This window comes from Passer montanus, unplaced genomic scaffold, assembly GCF_014805655.1.
Source record: "Passer montanus isolate IOZ18808 unplaced genomic scaffold, ASM1480565v1 scaffold15, whole genome shotgun sequence".
NCBI classification, from domain to species: Eukaryota; Metazoa; Chordata; class Aves; order Passeriformes; family Passeridae; genus Passer; species Passer montanus.
In genome coordinates, this window is record NW_024362051.1 from 14693646 (window position 1) to 14708890 (window position 15245).

At 57.0% G+C, this 15245-nt stretch overlaps 1 protein-coding gene across 1 annotated transcript; it reads right to left on the reverse strand.

Annotated features, from left to right (window-relative positions):
• Positions 1–2255: 2255 nt before the first annotated feature.
• On the reverse strand, positions 2256–6331 carry GRXCR2 (glutaredoxin and cysteine rich domain containing 2). Its single transcript, XM_039701543.1, has 3 exons — positions 5984–6331; positions 3805–4020; positions 2256–2801 (listed from the first exon to the last, which is right to left on the reverse strand). Exons 1-3 carry the CDS (start codon positions 6329–6331, stop codon positions 2622–2624), a joined length of 744 nt encoding a protein of 247 aa, XP_039557477.1. The 3' UTR covers positions 2256–2621.
• Positions 6332–15245: the final 8914 nt, after the last annotated feature.

Here is a 15245-nt window from a genome sequence, read left to right on the forward strand (position 1 = left end):
AGCAGCAGTGCAACACGTCATCTTCCACTCCTACCCTGACCCATAAAGCAATCCAGTCTGTGAAGATCTGACAGTTTTTGCTGGAAGGGCAGCAGCAGAGCTGAGTGCCCAGCTGCAGGGTGGCAGCAGCAGCAGCCAGGCTGCACAGGGCAGGTCATGGTGGCACTGCAGGGGCACGGTGCCACACTGCAGGGGCTCTGCCCATCAGGGCTGGGCCATGGCCAGAGCCACATCTGTGCTGCTGAGCTGGTGACAGGAGCAGGGCGGCGCTGGGCTCAGCCTGTGCCCCCCGCCCCGTGCCACCAGCCCAGGGGCTGCAGGGAGGGATGGGGCTCTGGGTGCAGCAGAAATGACACCAGCAGCACGGGACAAGTTGCCCTTTGCCTCGGCAGTCAGCTCACCTGGATGCTGTAGGAAAAGTCAAACTTTTGCCGTGTGAAATAAGAACATTTATTGGGTAAATCAAGCCAGTGTATTACCAAAAATGAAAGGAGTGCATTGGAGGCTGGGGAAGCAAATCCCTGCTCTGTTTGGTCCACAGTCCCCAGGAATCCGTGGGATAGGACTGAGCAAGGGCAGAGCTCAGCTCCTGGCTGCAGGCATCGCCCCTGTGACATGTGTACATGATGGGAACAGCTGACACAGCCAGGAGGAGTGACAGTGGTTGAGAAACATTATAATTACCAAAGAACAATAAATATTGATATTATAAGTGCATATTTGTGTCTAGTTTTAGTGTAAACACTATCAGGCAATTTTGCCTGGTTACTTTTTTCTTATCTGAAGCCAGCAAACTCTCCAGCAAGCCCAACAAACTGAGATCAAACAGTTCGTATTTAAGGGAAGGGATCTGCCTGACAGCAATTTCTGATTTGGGAAGTCTCACCTGCCCTCAGTGATACCCCAAGGACAACATTTTTTGACATTGCAGATACTGATATAATGAGTGAAGCCAATCAAGTATCTCCTGTAGATTGCTGTACTTTTAAAAAAAGAAACCCTCAGTTCCCACAGCACAATTTCAGCAGAAGACGTGGAAGTGTAGGAGCTAGAGCAGTATTATTTTGAATAATTTCAGTATTGCAGAGAAACCTTGTAACCTACCACAGGAAAAGAGGAACTTGGCCATAAATTACCCTGCCTGGGCTTGCAGCCTCAGCGTGAAGCACATGTGAGCAGCCTCTAGCTCGTCAGGGTCTCAGGGGCAATACGGGAGTTAAGGCTGCACTGACACCACTCCTGAATATAAAAAGTAATAAATTAATGCTTTAGAGAAAAAATACCATTTCCCCTGTTTGCCTCAGGCTCTCACAGCACAGCCCCTGTGCTTTGTGCGAGGATCCCCATCGTTGCTTCATCTCACTAATTAGAGTTTACCTGCTGCAGATTACAACACGGGATTAGTGTTAAGCAAGAGCTGTCCTGCTCGCCCTCAGCCTGGTCCCGAGAAGTGCTGAGCAGCATCCAGGGGAGTGTTAATTCAGCCCTGCCTTGTAGGGAGGCTAAAGCTTAATAACTTCTATTCAGAATAATAAATTCACATACTTTTTTTTATACCTCCAGGTTTGGGAAGGGTTTTCAATTTCCCCATAAATCAGACCCCAAAGGAATCCCTGTGTCACTGAGGCAGGCAGGTTGTCAGATCAGCAAAACTGGGGAAATGCTTGTGACCCTGCAGGGCACAGAGAGAGAGCTGCAACAGCAGTGCCACTGCTGGTGTTCAGCAAGTTAAACCCAGAGAGGACTGCTGGGACCAACGGAGCACAGAGCTGGGAATCCACTGGCACCAGAACCCCCGTGCACCTGCACTGGAACCGGCTGGCACCAGTGGTGACTGTGCACCTGCACTGGTACAGACTGGCCCAGTACTGACTGCGGCTGCACTGCTACTGACTGCACAGCTGTGCTGACATCACTGCACACCTGCACTGGTACCACCTGCACTGATACTGCCTGCACTGGTATCACCTGCACTCCTGCACTGGTACCACCTACACTGGTATCACCTGCACTTGTACTGCCTGCACTGATACCGCCTGCACTCCTGCACTGGTATCACCTGCACTGGTACCGCTTACACTGGTATCACCTGCACTCCTGCACTGCTGTCACCTGCACTTGTACCGCCTGCACAGGTACAGACTGGTCCCAGTACTGACTGCACCTGCACTGGTACCACCTGCACACCTGCATTGATATCACCTGCACTGCTGTCACCTGCACGCCTGCACTGCTGTCACCTGCACGCCTGCCAGGGCTGCCTGCCCCTCTCCTGCTGGAGCTCCCCGTGGTCAGCACCAGCACCAGGGGAGGAAGGGCAGTGCCAGCAGCACGGGCTCCGTCCCGGCCGAGTCCCAGCTGCAGGAACACCTGCACGGGTGCTTTGGCTCCGAGCACTCCTCGGCTCAGGGGTACCCCGGGGGTGCCGTGCCCTGGGGTGGGGGGCACGCTGACCCTGCCAGCCCGGCCCAGCCCAGCCCAGCCCGGCCCCAGGGCAGCCCGGAGCGCTCGGGGAGCGGAGCAGCAGCTCCCCGCTGGCGGTGGGACGTGCCCAGAGTGCCTCTGCCGTGTGTCCCCGGTGTCCCCGGTGTCCCCGGTGTCCCCGGTCCCCGCGGGGCGGCTCAGGCCGCGCACACCCGGCACGGCTGCAGCCCGCTCTCGTCGCACGCCGGGCAGCGCAGCGCCCGGTAGGACTCCCGGAATCGGTTCGCCAGCATCGAGAACTTGCTGCCGTGGCACAGCGAGCAGGGAGCGCAGCCCGAGCCTTTGCACTGGGAGCAGCCGTGCTCAGCATCGCCCTCCTGAAGCTGACAGCAGAAAAAATGTGTTAGTGGGTGTGAGGTACCGAAGTCGGGAACATTCCTGAGAGAGGGAAAGTTCCTGTCCCAGTCTTTGCCATCACGTTGCTCCTGACACACCACTCTGCCCATGACAATCGGTTCTCCACAGCAAGGACTTGGACAAAAAGGCTCCCAAAGGCTTGGGGACAATTTGTGGCTACTGCTAGAAAATGAGAAGTTAATGTGACTGGGCTTATAACACAAAACTCCAAACTCATCCTTCCCCTCTGCACAGCTCCACCCATCCTCCTGTCATTTCTTATCACCCCATTCCCACTCTGTAGCCTCAGGTTTGGGCCACACTTCATCTCTTCAGGGGTTGCTCGTCACCCTCTCTGCCCAAATCCCTCATCACCACCATGGACACTTTCTTTTGAGCTGTCCTTTGTGCCTGCCTCTCTCCACTGTGCCAGGCAGCCTCTTTCAAATCCCACCCTGAAATTCCCGGGAGCAGAAGGACTGCTGTGACCCACGCTCAGTTCCATGAAACTCTATCAGCTCCACGTGGCAGCACTAGGTTTTGTGGGATCAAATCATGGTCAGACTAATTGGGATTCTGGCCAACAAAGACTCCCCCGTGAGAAAGCAAATGTAAGGCACAACCTTATTTCAGCTGATACTAAAATTTTAGCCTGAAGCAGTCTCAGCCACAGAGCAGCTGTGTTTAGCCTCGTCAGGCTGGAGAAACTCTGGCTGCCCTTATCCCACTGGGAGGGGTGACAAGGGATGGAGCCCAGCCAAGCTCTGTAAGTGCCAGCCGTCTCCAGGGGAGGAATCGGTGGGAGATGTGAGCAGCACCGCTGCCCCCAGAGCAGGATCCCAGCAGTGCTGGTCGCTGTCTCCTGAGGGAAACGAGGAATGGTGCTTTTACCCAAACTTAGCCAGCAGCCAGATACAGAGGTGGATGGGGCCTGGGTGGTTTGACGAGGGCTAAGGGGAAAAAGCACTTTCTATTTTCTCTTACCTGCACATGCTGGTTGCAAGTGACCTCATTCTCCACATCTCTTTTATATCCACCACTAAGTCGTTCTTTCTTCTCCCGGTACACGAACGTCCAGTCATTTATTCCCTCAGTCTGGATGATTCTTCTCATGAGCTCTTTCTGGTCCATCGGTGCACGCACGATTTTCAGGTTATTGGTGTAGATGATGATCTTGCCAAAATCTACAACTGGGGAAGTCTGAAGAAGGAAGTTGCCAGTGTCTCACCAGTATGAATTCACTCTGCAAGCACTGATGGTCCCTGAGCTTCCAGAAGAGTGTCCCCTCCACCAGGCCAGCTCCCCTGACCACCCCCAGAGCATCCAGAAAATTGGTGGAGGCACAGCCCTTCTGGGTAAATTTGTATTTTTTTTTCTAACCCTTTTAAAGCTAAACTTGGCCAAACATGTCCCTGAGGGCAGCACTTGGCTGACCTGGTCCCTCCCCCTGGTGTCATATGGAGTTACTGGGGCCTATTGCTTTACACACTCGTCATATTTCACTCCGAGTGTCTGTGTCAAGAGGCCATGGTCAAGAGGCCCTGCAAAAGGAGACACTCTCCTGAGAGATGCCTCAGTCACATCAGCTGCTGTGGTGGCTGGTGCTCTCCTGGCAGTGGGGCTCCTGCTTCCCTGTGGGGGGAACACGAGGGGAGGCAGGTGAGCACAAGTGCTGCCCACCTGCAGCAGGTGAGAGCCTGTGTGCTGCACAGACACGGCGTCTCCAAGCACCAAGGGCAGCACAAGCTGGTACTGGACAGTGTGGTTACCCCAGGTATCTGTGGCTGGGGACACTGGGGAGGGCGAGGAGCCTTACCCAGGAATGCAAAACAAATTAACGGGCTGGATAAGATCACAGCAGTGCACTGTCCTTGGGCAGGGGAGATTCATTGTGGTCTGATGTTTTCAGGCAAACTGCATGTCCAGTGTGTCAGCAGGTCAAGTATCAGCCAGATGGGTTTCCCACACACAGCTTTGATGAGCACCAGGAATTAACAGACTTTCAGTGTGCTCAAATCAAGGCCATAAAGTTTATTTACACATATTGTGCATTACTGCCTCTTTATAAGGACTAAAGAAGCACTTCTCTATCAGTGGCATTAATTATATGTTAAGAAAATAGCCAGTGAAACTAAGCTGGGGTTGTCAAAGTAGCCAAAGCGGAATTCTGGCTGCCAGAGGATGCAGACACCTGGTACCCTGATGGCAGCACTGGCTTCCTGCCAGCCAAAGTCACACAACTTTAGTATTTTAAATATATCTCATTAACTTGACATCCTCCTTACATTTGACTGATCTAGATGCAGTGGGATTCCCATGTACAGATATCAATATGTATGGAAATGTTTTCTTTTACTCTACCCAATGGACAGATGCAGACCAGGACCAGGAGGAGCCAGAGCACAGCTGGAGCACAGCTGGCAGACGCTGTTCCCTCCTGCAGACCCTGAGGACCCTGCCACGTGTGGCATTTTCAGCACACGAGATTCCCGGAGCAATGGCTGGAGATTCACAACCCCCCTCCTCAAGCCTGGCCTGACAGAACAGTTTTATGTGGATGAGGCTGCAGTGTGAGGCTCCTGTCACCACGTCCCACGAGCAGGATGTGGCTGGAGCTGTGCCCAGAGGGGGGACGGCCAGGGGCAGAACTTACCCTGCAGAGCAGGATTTAGCCCTGAGGTGTGCCCAGAGGGGGGAGAGACAGGGGTAAGGGCAGCACTTACCCTGCAGAGCAGGATTTAGCTCGGAGCTGTGCCCAGAGGGGACAGCCAAGGGTAAGGGCATCATTTACCCTGCAGAGCAGGATTTGACCCAGAGCTGTGCCAAGAGGAGGAAGGGCATCACCCTGCAGATCAGAATTTAGCCCAGAGCTGTGCCCAAAGGGGCACGGCCAAGGGTAGGGGCATCACTTACCCTGCAGAGCAGGATTTGTCCCAGAGCTGTGCCCAAAGGGGCACGGCCAAGGGAAAGGGCAGCACTTAGCCTGCGGAGCAGGATTTGTCCCAGAGCTGTGCCCAGGGAGGTGAGGGCAGGGGAAAGGGCAGCAGTTACCCTGCAGAGCAGGATTTGTCCCAGAGCTGTGCCCAGGGAGTGAGGGCAGCACTTAGCCTGCAGAGCGGGATTTGTCCCAGAGCTGTGCCCAGGGGGTGAGGGCAGCACTTACCCTGCCGAGGCTGGCGCCCGGCTGGCAGTGGCTGAGCAGGGGCGCGCTGCCCAGGTGCCCGTGCTGCGGCTGCTCCTCGCGCAGGACGCTGATCCTGCGGGCGGTCAGGGCCGTGGGCCAGCAGCAGCTGCCCGGGGGCAGCTCCCCGGGCGCGCAGAGGGGCTCCTCGGGCTCGAAGCTGTGGCGCAGGAAGCGCCGCGAGTGCTCCTTGGCCGGGGGCTCCAGCTCCTGCCCGTCCTCGTAGACCTGCTTCAGCACGCGGCCGCTGTAGGCCGAGCAGATCTTGAACCTCACCTTGCGGGGCCGGCCCTCGTGCCGCTGGCCGGGCTTCTTCTGGGGCTCGTCCATCACTGGGACCGCAAGCTGCAGATCCTGGAGATCAGCCCCGAGAGCTCTGGGTCCAAAAGAAGACACTTCCAGCCTCCCCCGCCGCATGATGTATAATTCAAGGTTTCTAGTAGTTGCTCTCATCTTACAGCAAAACTGACACCGCTGGATTAAATATTGATAGAATTTCACAAAGAGAAAATATCACTGGTGGTGAAGTCAAGAGCAGGTTGGTGGGTGGGGGCCAGGCTGGACACCACAGCAGGAAAGGAGTTAACCTGGAAGGAGAGGATTAAATGGGAAACTCTACCCATGTTTCTGAAACCATGGAAATGCCTCTGCCACGTGCTGTGAGAAGAACTACCCCAAATACATCATCCCAGTAGCTTTTCATCATTTTCTGACAAGGTAAAAAGTTAAAAAAGACAAATTCAGAGAAAAAGCAATCCAGCCTCACAAATTGCAAATGTGAATAATTCCTCTCCCGTTCTCACACTGAAACCCTCAGAGCACAAAGCTCAGTTTCATTTTAATCGAATGTGTTCTTCTACAGGTTGTGAGATCTAATTAAGATATTCTCTCGTTAGTGCTCAATCCCTATTTGTAATTCTTGATGCCTTTTAGGGCCTTTTGGACCATTCTGGGTTTGGTTTTCATTTTTAGGAGACAGTCACTGATGCAGCCCCAGCTGAGGGACTTCCTCTCCCCAGCACTGCCAGACCTCCATCTGCAGGCAGCCATCCAAGCCAGACACCTCCCGGGACAGCCCATCCTCAGAGGTCCCCCAGAGGTCACCCAGAGCTGGGACCTCACTGGGCTGGTCTGTCACAGAGGGGTTGGTTCCTGTGCCCTCCCTGCCTGGGCACCTCGAGCTCCTCTGACCTTTCGAGGGCTAAAATAAAGAGCACATGTGGTACCGAACACATCTACAGGTAACTGCTCTCCCAACACCTACTTGAATCATGTAGGTCCCCAACAGAAGTTAAAATCTCTCTCTCTTTGAGTTCCAAGATTTTAGTACAGATCCACATCAAGGGGGACTCTGCCTTGGCAGGATGTAGGCAGAGGGCTTCATTTAGCTTCTTTCAGCCCAAACCCAGCACTGTTAAAGCTCAAGGCTCTCAATAGGTTAATTCTTTGTGTCTTTTGAAAGTTTGTTCCTGAGGTCCCAGATTGACACCTTAGAGGCTGCCTGCTGATAACTCCACTGCACAGCCCTTCCACCACCAAAGAGCCACCACGAGCAGTTTCTGTCACGACAGACGCCGCCCTGAGGGTCCCTTGGGCTGTGGCAGCCCCATCACGAGGAGATGTAGAAAATGTTTCCTGCACCAGGCGAGCAGGCCTGAACAGGCCCGGGCAAGCGCCCAGCACGGAGCCGCCCTTGGCATCCCGCGGCAGCACTGCTGCCAGGCTCCTTCTGCTGCACGGCAGAGCCTCACCTGTGTGAGAATGGGATTTGCACGGGCCATGCTCGGCTCTTGCTGCATTCCCTGGGAAGCCAGATCCAGCCCTTGCCCCATGAACCCTACTGAATCCGGCTCAGATTGCTGCTTTTCAGAGGGTCCCCAGGGCCAGAACCTGACACAAATCGCACTGTGAGCCACCTCAGCTGGAGTTCACTTTCTTTTGACCGAGGGAACAACCAGACAGGGAAGGCAGCTCAAAGCAGCAGTGCAGCACAGAGCAGGAGCAGCGCTGCGAGCCGAGCAGCGCCGCTGCACAGCTGCTCACAGGTGTGCCACAGCTCAGAGCCACGCCGTGCTGCTGGCACAGCCCGTGCCCGGCCTCCTGCCACCCAGAGCCCTGCAGGACAGCTCCCGGGTCACCCCCGGCCCCAGAGCCGCACGCCTCTTCATGTCTGTGCACTGACAGCTCCTGCACAGCTCCCCAAAGGGCCGGTCTGCACTGCTCAGCTGTTCTGAGCACCCCGAGTCAGTAAAATCCGAACGGGGACTGCCCGGTGCTGTTTGATGAGGCCATCCCCAGCGCCACCCGGGAGCGTGCGGGGCTGGCACGGGTGGGTGCGGGATGGAGGGGCCCCGGCACGGGTGGGTGCGGGATGGAGGGGCCCCGGCACGGGTGGGTGCGGGATGGAGGGGCCCTGGCACGGGTAGGGGTGGGTGCGGGATGGGGGAGCCCTAGCACGGGTACGTGCGGGATGGGGGAGCCCTGGCACGGGTGGGTGCGGGTGCAGGAGCCCTGGGTTGGGCGGGTGCGGGAGCGGGATGGGGGAGCCCTGGCACGGGTACGTGCGGGATGCAGGAGCCCCCGCCGCCCGCACAGCTCCCGGGGCCAGCGGGGGTTTGTTTCCCACAGCCCGCACGAGCCTTACTAAAAATGCAACAAAAATAATTTAGCATTCAACAGTGAAATCATTAAGCTGCACGACCCAGATCATCACAGCACTATATTTGACTGCAGACTCCGCTCCGCTGCATTTTAATGGCATCTGTCTTCCGAGCGTGGGCCTGTGCCCCGCGGCAGGGAGCACGGGGCAGCCGGAGGCGCCGCACAGCAAAGAGCAGCCCTCGCCCCAGCAGCACAGCCGGGGCTCTGCGCAGCGGGCCCGAAGAACAGCCACGGGGAGCTGGACTTTGAAGCGTGTTTCCACCTGCAAGTTTGGCTGGGAAACGCTTTGATGTGCCGTGCTTGCTCAGAGCAAGCCCTGCTGCCCTCCTCGCCCTGCACGGAGCAGCAGGATGGGGCTCAGCTGCAGCAGTGCCCTGCTCGCATCACCACGGGCACACAGCATCCGAGATGTGTCCCAACGCCCCGTGTGACACAGAGCAAGGCCTGGCGGGGCATTCACAGCACAGCCACCACTCCCTCTGGCCTGGCAGCCTGCGCCTGGATTTCATCACTCCTTGTGCCAGGAGATACTGGCATCTGCAGAAGAGAACCGCAAAAAGTGCAAGTATTCTGCTACCTACTGCTCGGGAGTTTCCTATTCAGCAGCACTGAGACAGCCTCAGCTGGCACTTTTACAAACTGTCCACATGAGCCAAGACAGAGGTCTGCTTCCAGCTGTCTCCAACTGATATCTGCCAGCAGCTCAGAACATCTGTAATCTTTTATCTGACATTAAATAATACATTTTTTAAAATGAACAGTTTTTAAAGGGTGTAGAAGTTTAAAATACGAGCTGCCCCAGCCAGACCTGACAGGTCATGCAGTGCTCAGGGCTGGCTGTGCCACGTTCAGGGTTTGGTTTGGGATCCCCAGCGTGGGGGGCCCTCAGAGGTACCTAATGCAGGTCCCCCAAATCAGCCTGGTCAGTGTTCCTGCTCCTACAGAGATGTACTGGATCTGTTGAGTGTCATCTGCAGGAAACAGGCACAAAAGAGCAGCACACAGAGCTGCAGTGGGTGGCACTGCACAAGCAGCCCTGGCACTGATGGCCCTAACTACAGCACAACTATTTCCAAATCATGGAAATCATTGCAGGATTGGCCCAGGTGTCAGCTCGGATGTTCAGAGCAGGAGGCACTAGTTTGTCTCCAGGGGAAGCAGCCTGACCCACACCAAGCGTTTTTGGCATTCCTGGCCATCATCATCCTCTGCCAGGACTTACACAGACAGCTTGAAGCACCGGCCAGGTGGGTGGTTCCTGCTGTGAAACACAGGGGCAGGCACAGATCCTGTGAAAATCCGAGGAGCTGAAGCAGGAGTTCTCTTCCCTCCCAGTCAGAGCACAGCGTGGCTCCCACAGCCCAGGGACGGCTTGGCTGCTGCAGAGGGAGGTGGGTGGTACAGCCCGGCTCCCCCAGAGCTCTTCTTCCACTCTCTGAGCTCCTGCAGCATCAGCAGTGAGAGGCTGGTTGCTCACTGTCAGCCCTGGGTCAGCAGCCCCCACCGCCGGCGTTCCCAAACATCCCTCCCGTGCCCAAATTCCAAAGAGGAATTGTTCCAAAGAGGGCTGAAGGCTGGGGCTGGGGCCGGCAGTGCTGCAGGGAGCAGCAGCCCCGAGCCCACAGCAGCACGGGCTGAGCCTCTGATGCAGACACCTCACAGCTCCTCGGGAGTCCTGAGCCTAATTAAGCTGAGGGTGATGTCATGCTGCATCACCTGCCCCCATGAGGGGCTGACAGGGCTCGCTTTTGTGCTCAGCCTGCTGTTCCCACAAAAACGCCAAAGTCACGGGTTATTTAAAACTCCGGATGCTTTAACACTGCACCGAGCTGGACTCACAAGCACGAGGGTGCACAGAGCCACACGCACACACCTTCACACTCGCCGTGAGCCCACGGGACTCCGTTTTCCAGCAATCCAAGCTCAGGTTTCCCGGAGCCGGCAGAAGGCAGGGCCCGCTGCACATTCCTGGAGGCTGAAGTCAGCGGGAGGGGAGGACGCCCAGCACCTCCGGGAGAGCAGGCAGGCTCCGTGATGAAAGCCAGCTTGCTCTGCACCTGCCTCAGTAAGCACAAAAATCCTGAAGTCACAAAGAAACAAAGGAGAAAACAGGAAAAGGCGCTTCAAAGAGGGAAATTCCCAGGTGCTGAGTTGTATCTGTGGGCACAGCTCTGCCTGGGCTTCTCCTGAGAGCAGCAGCACAGCCTGGGACCAGAGCCCAGGAAAACACATGTGCAGTAGGCAAGGAACAGCCAGGGCACAGGGAAACGGTGCTTTGCTGGATAAACCCACCTGGTGATGGAGGTGAGCCCCCGAGAGCCTGCTCTGCCCTGCAGACATGGACACTGCTCTGCCAGCCCAGGGCAGCTCCAGCACCAGGGCTCCAGCCCTGTGTGTGCTCAGCAGGCTCAGGAGCAGCCTGGTCTGCTCCCCAGACCTCCTCCCACAGGCAGCTCTGCTCTCTGAGTGGGAGAACCCAATTCAAACTGAGCCCCAGAGCTCACAAGCCCCGGGGCAAGCAGCTGAACCAGCCCCTCCTGCACCCGGTAGAGCAGCAGCACACCTGCAGTGCTGGGGTCAATGCTCACCTCTCCAAGCTGCCCCTCTTGCCCTGCACCATCCCCTCCCGGAGCTGGGGGTGCAGAGCACAGGATTTATAGCCTGCTCCTGCCTGCAGCACTCGCTGGGGGCCACGAGCACCTGGGAGCACCGAGGGTGATGCAAGCAGCATCAAGGGCTGTTTCCATGTGTTTAATCAGGTAACTGCAGCCTGCTGTTTCTGCTGTCAAACCTACATGGCCCCCTCTGGGGCCTGTGTTCAGGTCCATGCTACTTGGAAACCCTGAATTCTTGTCTTGGGGGATTAAAGCGGCACCCCTGCGGGTCCAGCAGTGATGGGACAGATCCCAGAGAAGCAGAGTGCTGTGCTGGTGTCCGTGGTTCTGCTCTGCACTGCAGGGAAGAGGACAGTGTAGCGGAAAGCCCAGAGCTGGTGGGGGGCACTGGGCACTGCCTGCTGGGGGCTCACAGGCAGCTTCAGCTCCCAGCAGAGCGGGGGGCTGCCCACTGCCCCCCTCTCCCTGGGGAAGCTCCAGCCCTGGGCCATGCCAGAGGTATCAGAGCTGGTTTTGTGTCTGTCCCACAGGCTCACAGGCCCGGTGTCAGCTCTAATCACATTCCTGCTAGGTGCAGGGACCAGGCAGCAGGAGGAGGAAGAGGAGGAGGAGCAGAAGGAGGTGGCCTGGGCGACCTCCCCAGTCACAGGAAGGACACGTCCATCCTCTCGCTGCTGCTCAGCCTGGTTCCACCGCCAACTACTCCTAATGACACTTCAACAAACACACAACAATCTGTCTTCATGAAAATCAGTGAATAAATTTAATTTAAAAATACTTTTCTATTTCTGGACAGGCACCACTCTGCTCCAGCTACTTCAGAATCAGCTGAAGCCTGCACAGTGCCCAACAGCCAGACTGCTCAAGGCTGTAATGGCAAAACAGAGCATTCAGCCCTCTGTGAGCTTAACGAACAGCTCCCCTAAGCCCTCCTCTTTAGAAAGTGTACATGGGGTCTCAGTGTTTGCCTTCTGTCCTCCAGCTGATGTGTATGCACCTCGTGAAGGGGAAAAAAGGAGAAGAAAGCCTGAACCATGCAGGGTTTGTCCCCGTGGGGCCCTGGGGCTGCGGGGCTGGGGCAGGGCAGGGGTGGCCACTGGCTGCTCTGCTGCCCAGCACAGGACGCCAGGCATTGGTTTGAGAGGTGGAGAATTGCAGAGAGGCTTTCTCTGCTGGCTGCAGGTCCCCACAGTCTGCACATCCCTGCAGAGTCACGCTGGCCTAATTACATCTTCAGGCAAACACAACTTATTTACTGAGTGTGCTGGGTCCTGCCGCCCCGCCGCGCGTTCCGAGCCCACGGCCGGCACACACTGCCCACAGGGCCGGCCATCCGTGCCAGGAGGGCACTCCCAGCCCGCCCTGGGGGTCTGGAGACACAGGCAGGCCCTGCCACTCGCCCCTTCCAGCACAGCGCTGGGCGCCGAGTTTGTGGGTGGGTGGGAGGGCGAGCTGCCAGCTCAGATCTATAATCTGTAGCAGCTTGGAAGAGGCACCCCCTCTCCCTGCCCTCCAGGAGCTAAAAACAGCCTGAAAGGTCCCCCTTCCCCCGGGAAGGAGGCATGTGGCATCCACTTGCATGGTGCAGAGTGGCTGAGGTTTTTGTCAGCCCTGGGGGTGCTGCCGTGCCCTCCCGTGGCACACACAGCCCTGGCTGCAGCAGTGCTGCAGGGCCACTGAGCCCAGCCCCTGCAGCTCCTGTGCCATGAGGGACAAAGCTGTTCCATTGCTTTGGGATCCGCTGGAGCTGTTTTCTGAGTCAGTGTTGGAGCTGGGGGAAGCCACAAGAGGCACTCCTAGGGGAGCGTGTGTGCAACCACTTGGTGTGGCAGCACAGGGGGAACGTCACTCTCAACGTTGTCTCCCAGTTTCCAGCTCCATGATAGAGCTCTTTGAGTAACCCAGTCTTGTAACACATATTTCAGCAGTTCCATCCCCTCAGCACCAGGCATCCATCCCCTGGGAGCTGCAGAGGGCTCCCGTGGTCAGTGGGGCCGTGCCCAGAGCAGGCACCCTCTGCATCCAGCCCTGAGTGAATCACAGCATCGGCTCCAGACTGCTGAAATGCGAGGCAAGGACGAGCAGCTGTCCAGCTCTGCCTTTATTTTCTAACCCCAAGTAAGAGTCACGTTGGAAGAGAGGCAGTGACAGATAGTACAGTTCAATGGTCTGAGTGTGAAGTGGAAAACCAGCAAAGCCCCACGTCCTGATCCCAGACTGGACATTGATCTGCTGTGTGGCCTCGTCTCCTGGTTTTCTCATGTAAACTGGGGAGTGGGGGATGCTCAGTCTGAGGGCATTCCGGAGATGAATTAGCTTAAATATAAATGTTAGCATAGACAGATTCTGTATTGCATCAGAACCAGAGAATGCAGCCCGGATCGGAGCCTCTCTTGGCTGTCCGGGTCCCCTGGGTGATCAGGGTGATCAATACCCTGTGCCCCAGGCACACAGGAAGGGCCAGGGGCACTGCCAGGCTCAGGGGAGCTTGCCCAGGGCCTGTCCCTGGTGGCATTCCCAGGAGATGGAGAGCACAGGGGGCTTCCTGCAGCCACCCACATCCCTGAACATCCCCTGATCCCCTGGGCCCCCCGAGAGTGCTCAGCACTGCTGGGCTCCCCAGCCTGGCCCTCCTGAGTGCCTGCGAGGCACTCCAGCTGTGGCCAGCGGTGTCCCTTGGGAATTCAGTGGGAACTGTGCACTGCACTGTGCAGGTGCATCCCCCAGCAGAGCCTCGGTCCCCCCGTTGCTCTGAGAGTGGGAGCCTGGCCCTAGAGCCCAGGAAAGCCGAAGGATCACTCTCCAGACAGGCAGGAGGTGAGCAGGAGCCGGCATGCAGAGAACCATCCACTCCTGGTTTCCAGCACCTCCCCACTGCAGGGCACTTCACAGCTCTGTTTCCTTCCTAATCTAATCAGATGAAAATACAAACTGAGTGCTAATCACAGAGCACAAATAGGGAAGAATATGTAAAAAAGAAAAACAACCCTCACCACCTTTGTTTTCAGTAGAGTTTGTGTCAGGTGCTGTGTTTCAAACCTCTGGCAGAGGAGCTGATGCTGCTCGCAGCTTCACCCATTTCCAGTGTGCCCCCCAGCCCAGCACACAGCACCACGGGACAGGCTGCAGGGCAGCACCAAAGCAAAAGGAAACTTGAGGTGAGACAGAGTGGGTCACTGGCTCCTAAACATTCTAGTTTAGCTAAATGGCCACTACTTTACAGAAATACAGAAATATTTTGTTTTAATATAATCATGATCTTGGGTGGGGGGGAGAACTTTTGAAAAAACACATTAACCCTTTCCACACTGTACTTCTGAAGATTCCTGAGAGTAGGGCAGGGATGGCTGCAGCCTGACTGCATTATCTGAGACATCTTCGGATTTACAGTCTTGTTCTCTAACATTTGTAGCACTCTTACGTCGAAAACACAGGGCTGAACCACCGCAAGGTTTGTAAGGGAAATGGTCTTGGCCCTTAACTGCCCCTCCTGCTCTCCTTAGGCAATCCACAAGTATGTGCGAACGGGCAGACCCGAGACAGGAATTCAGCTGATGGAGGGAATGCAAATTACAGGTACCGGGGGGGTCCCTGGCCGAAGCCAGCGCCGCGCGGGGCAGGAAGGGGCCCCTCGGACCCTCTGGCTGTGCTGGGCTCCGGTCTCGATGGCTGGGCTGGCACCCGGAGCAGGGGCTGGCACCCGGCTGTGGCCCCCGTGCCCGGGCAGCAGCCCGGAGCTGGCAGCGCTGGGAGCTGCTGGGAGCTGCTGGGGCGCAGAGGGTCACCCGGCCCGGCTGGCGCTGTCCCGGTGCCCCTGTGCCCCGGTGCCAGGGCCGGGCCGAGCCGAGCATCCCCCCAAGGCGCGGCAGGAGCCGGGTCCGGCCGGTCCGGCACACGCTGCCCCGCAGCAGCCCCGTGCCAGCCGCGGTGCCCGGGCTGCCCGTGCCCTCGGCACAGCGGCGGGGCCG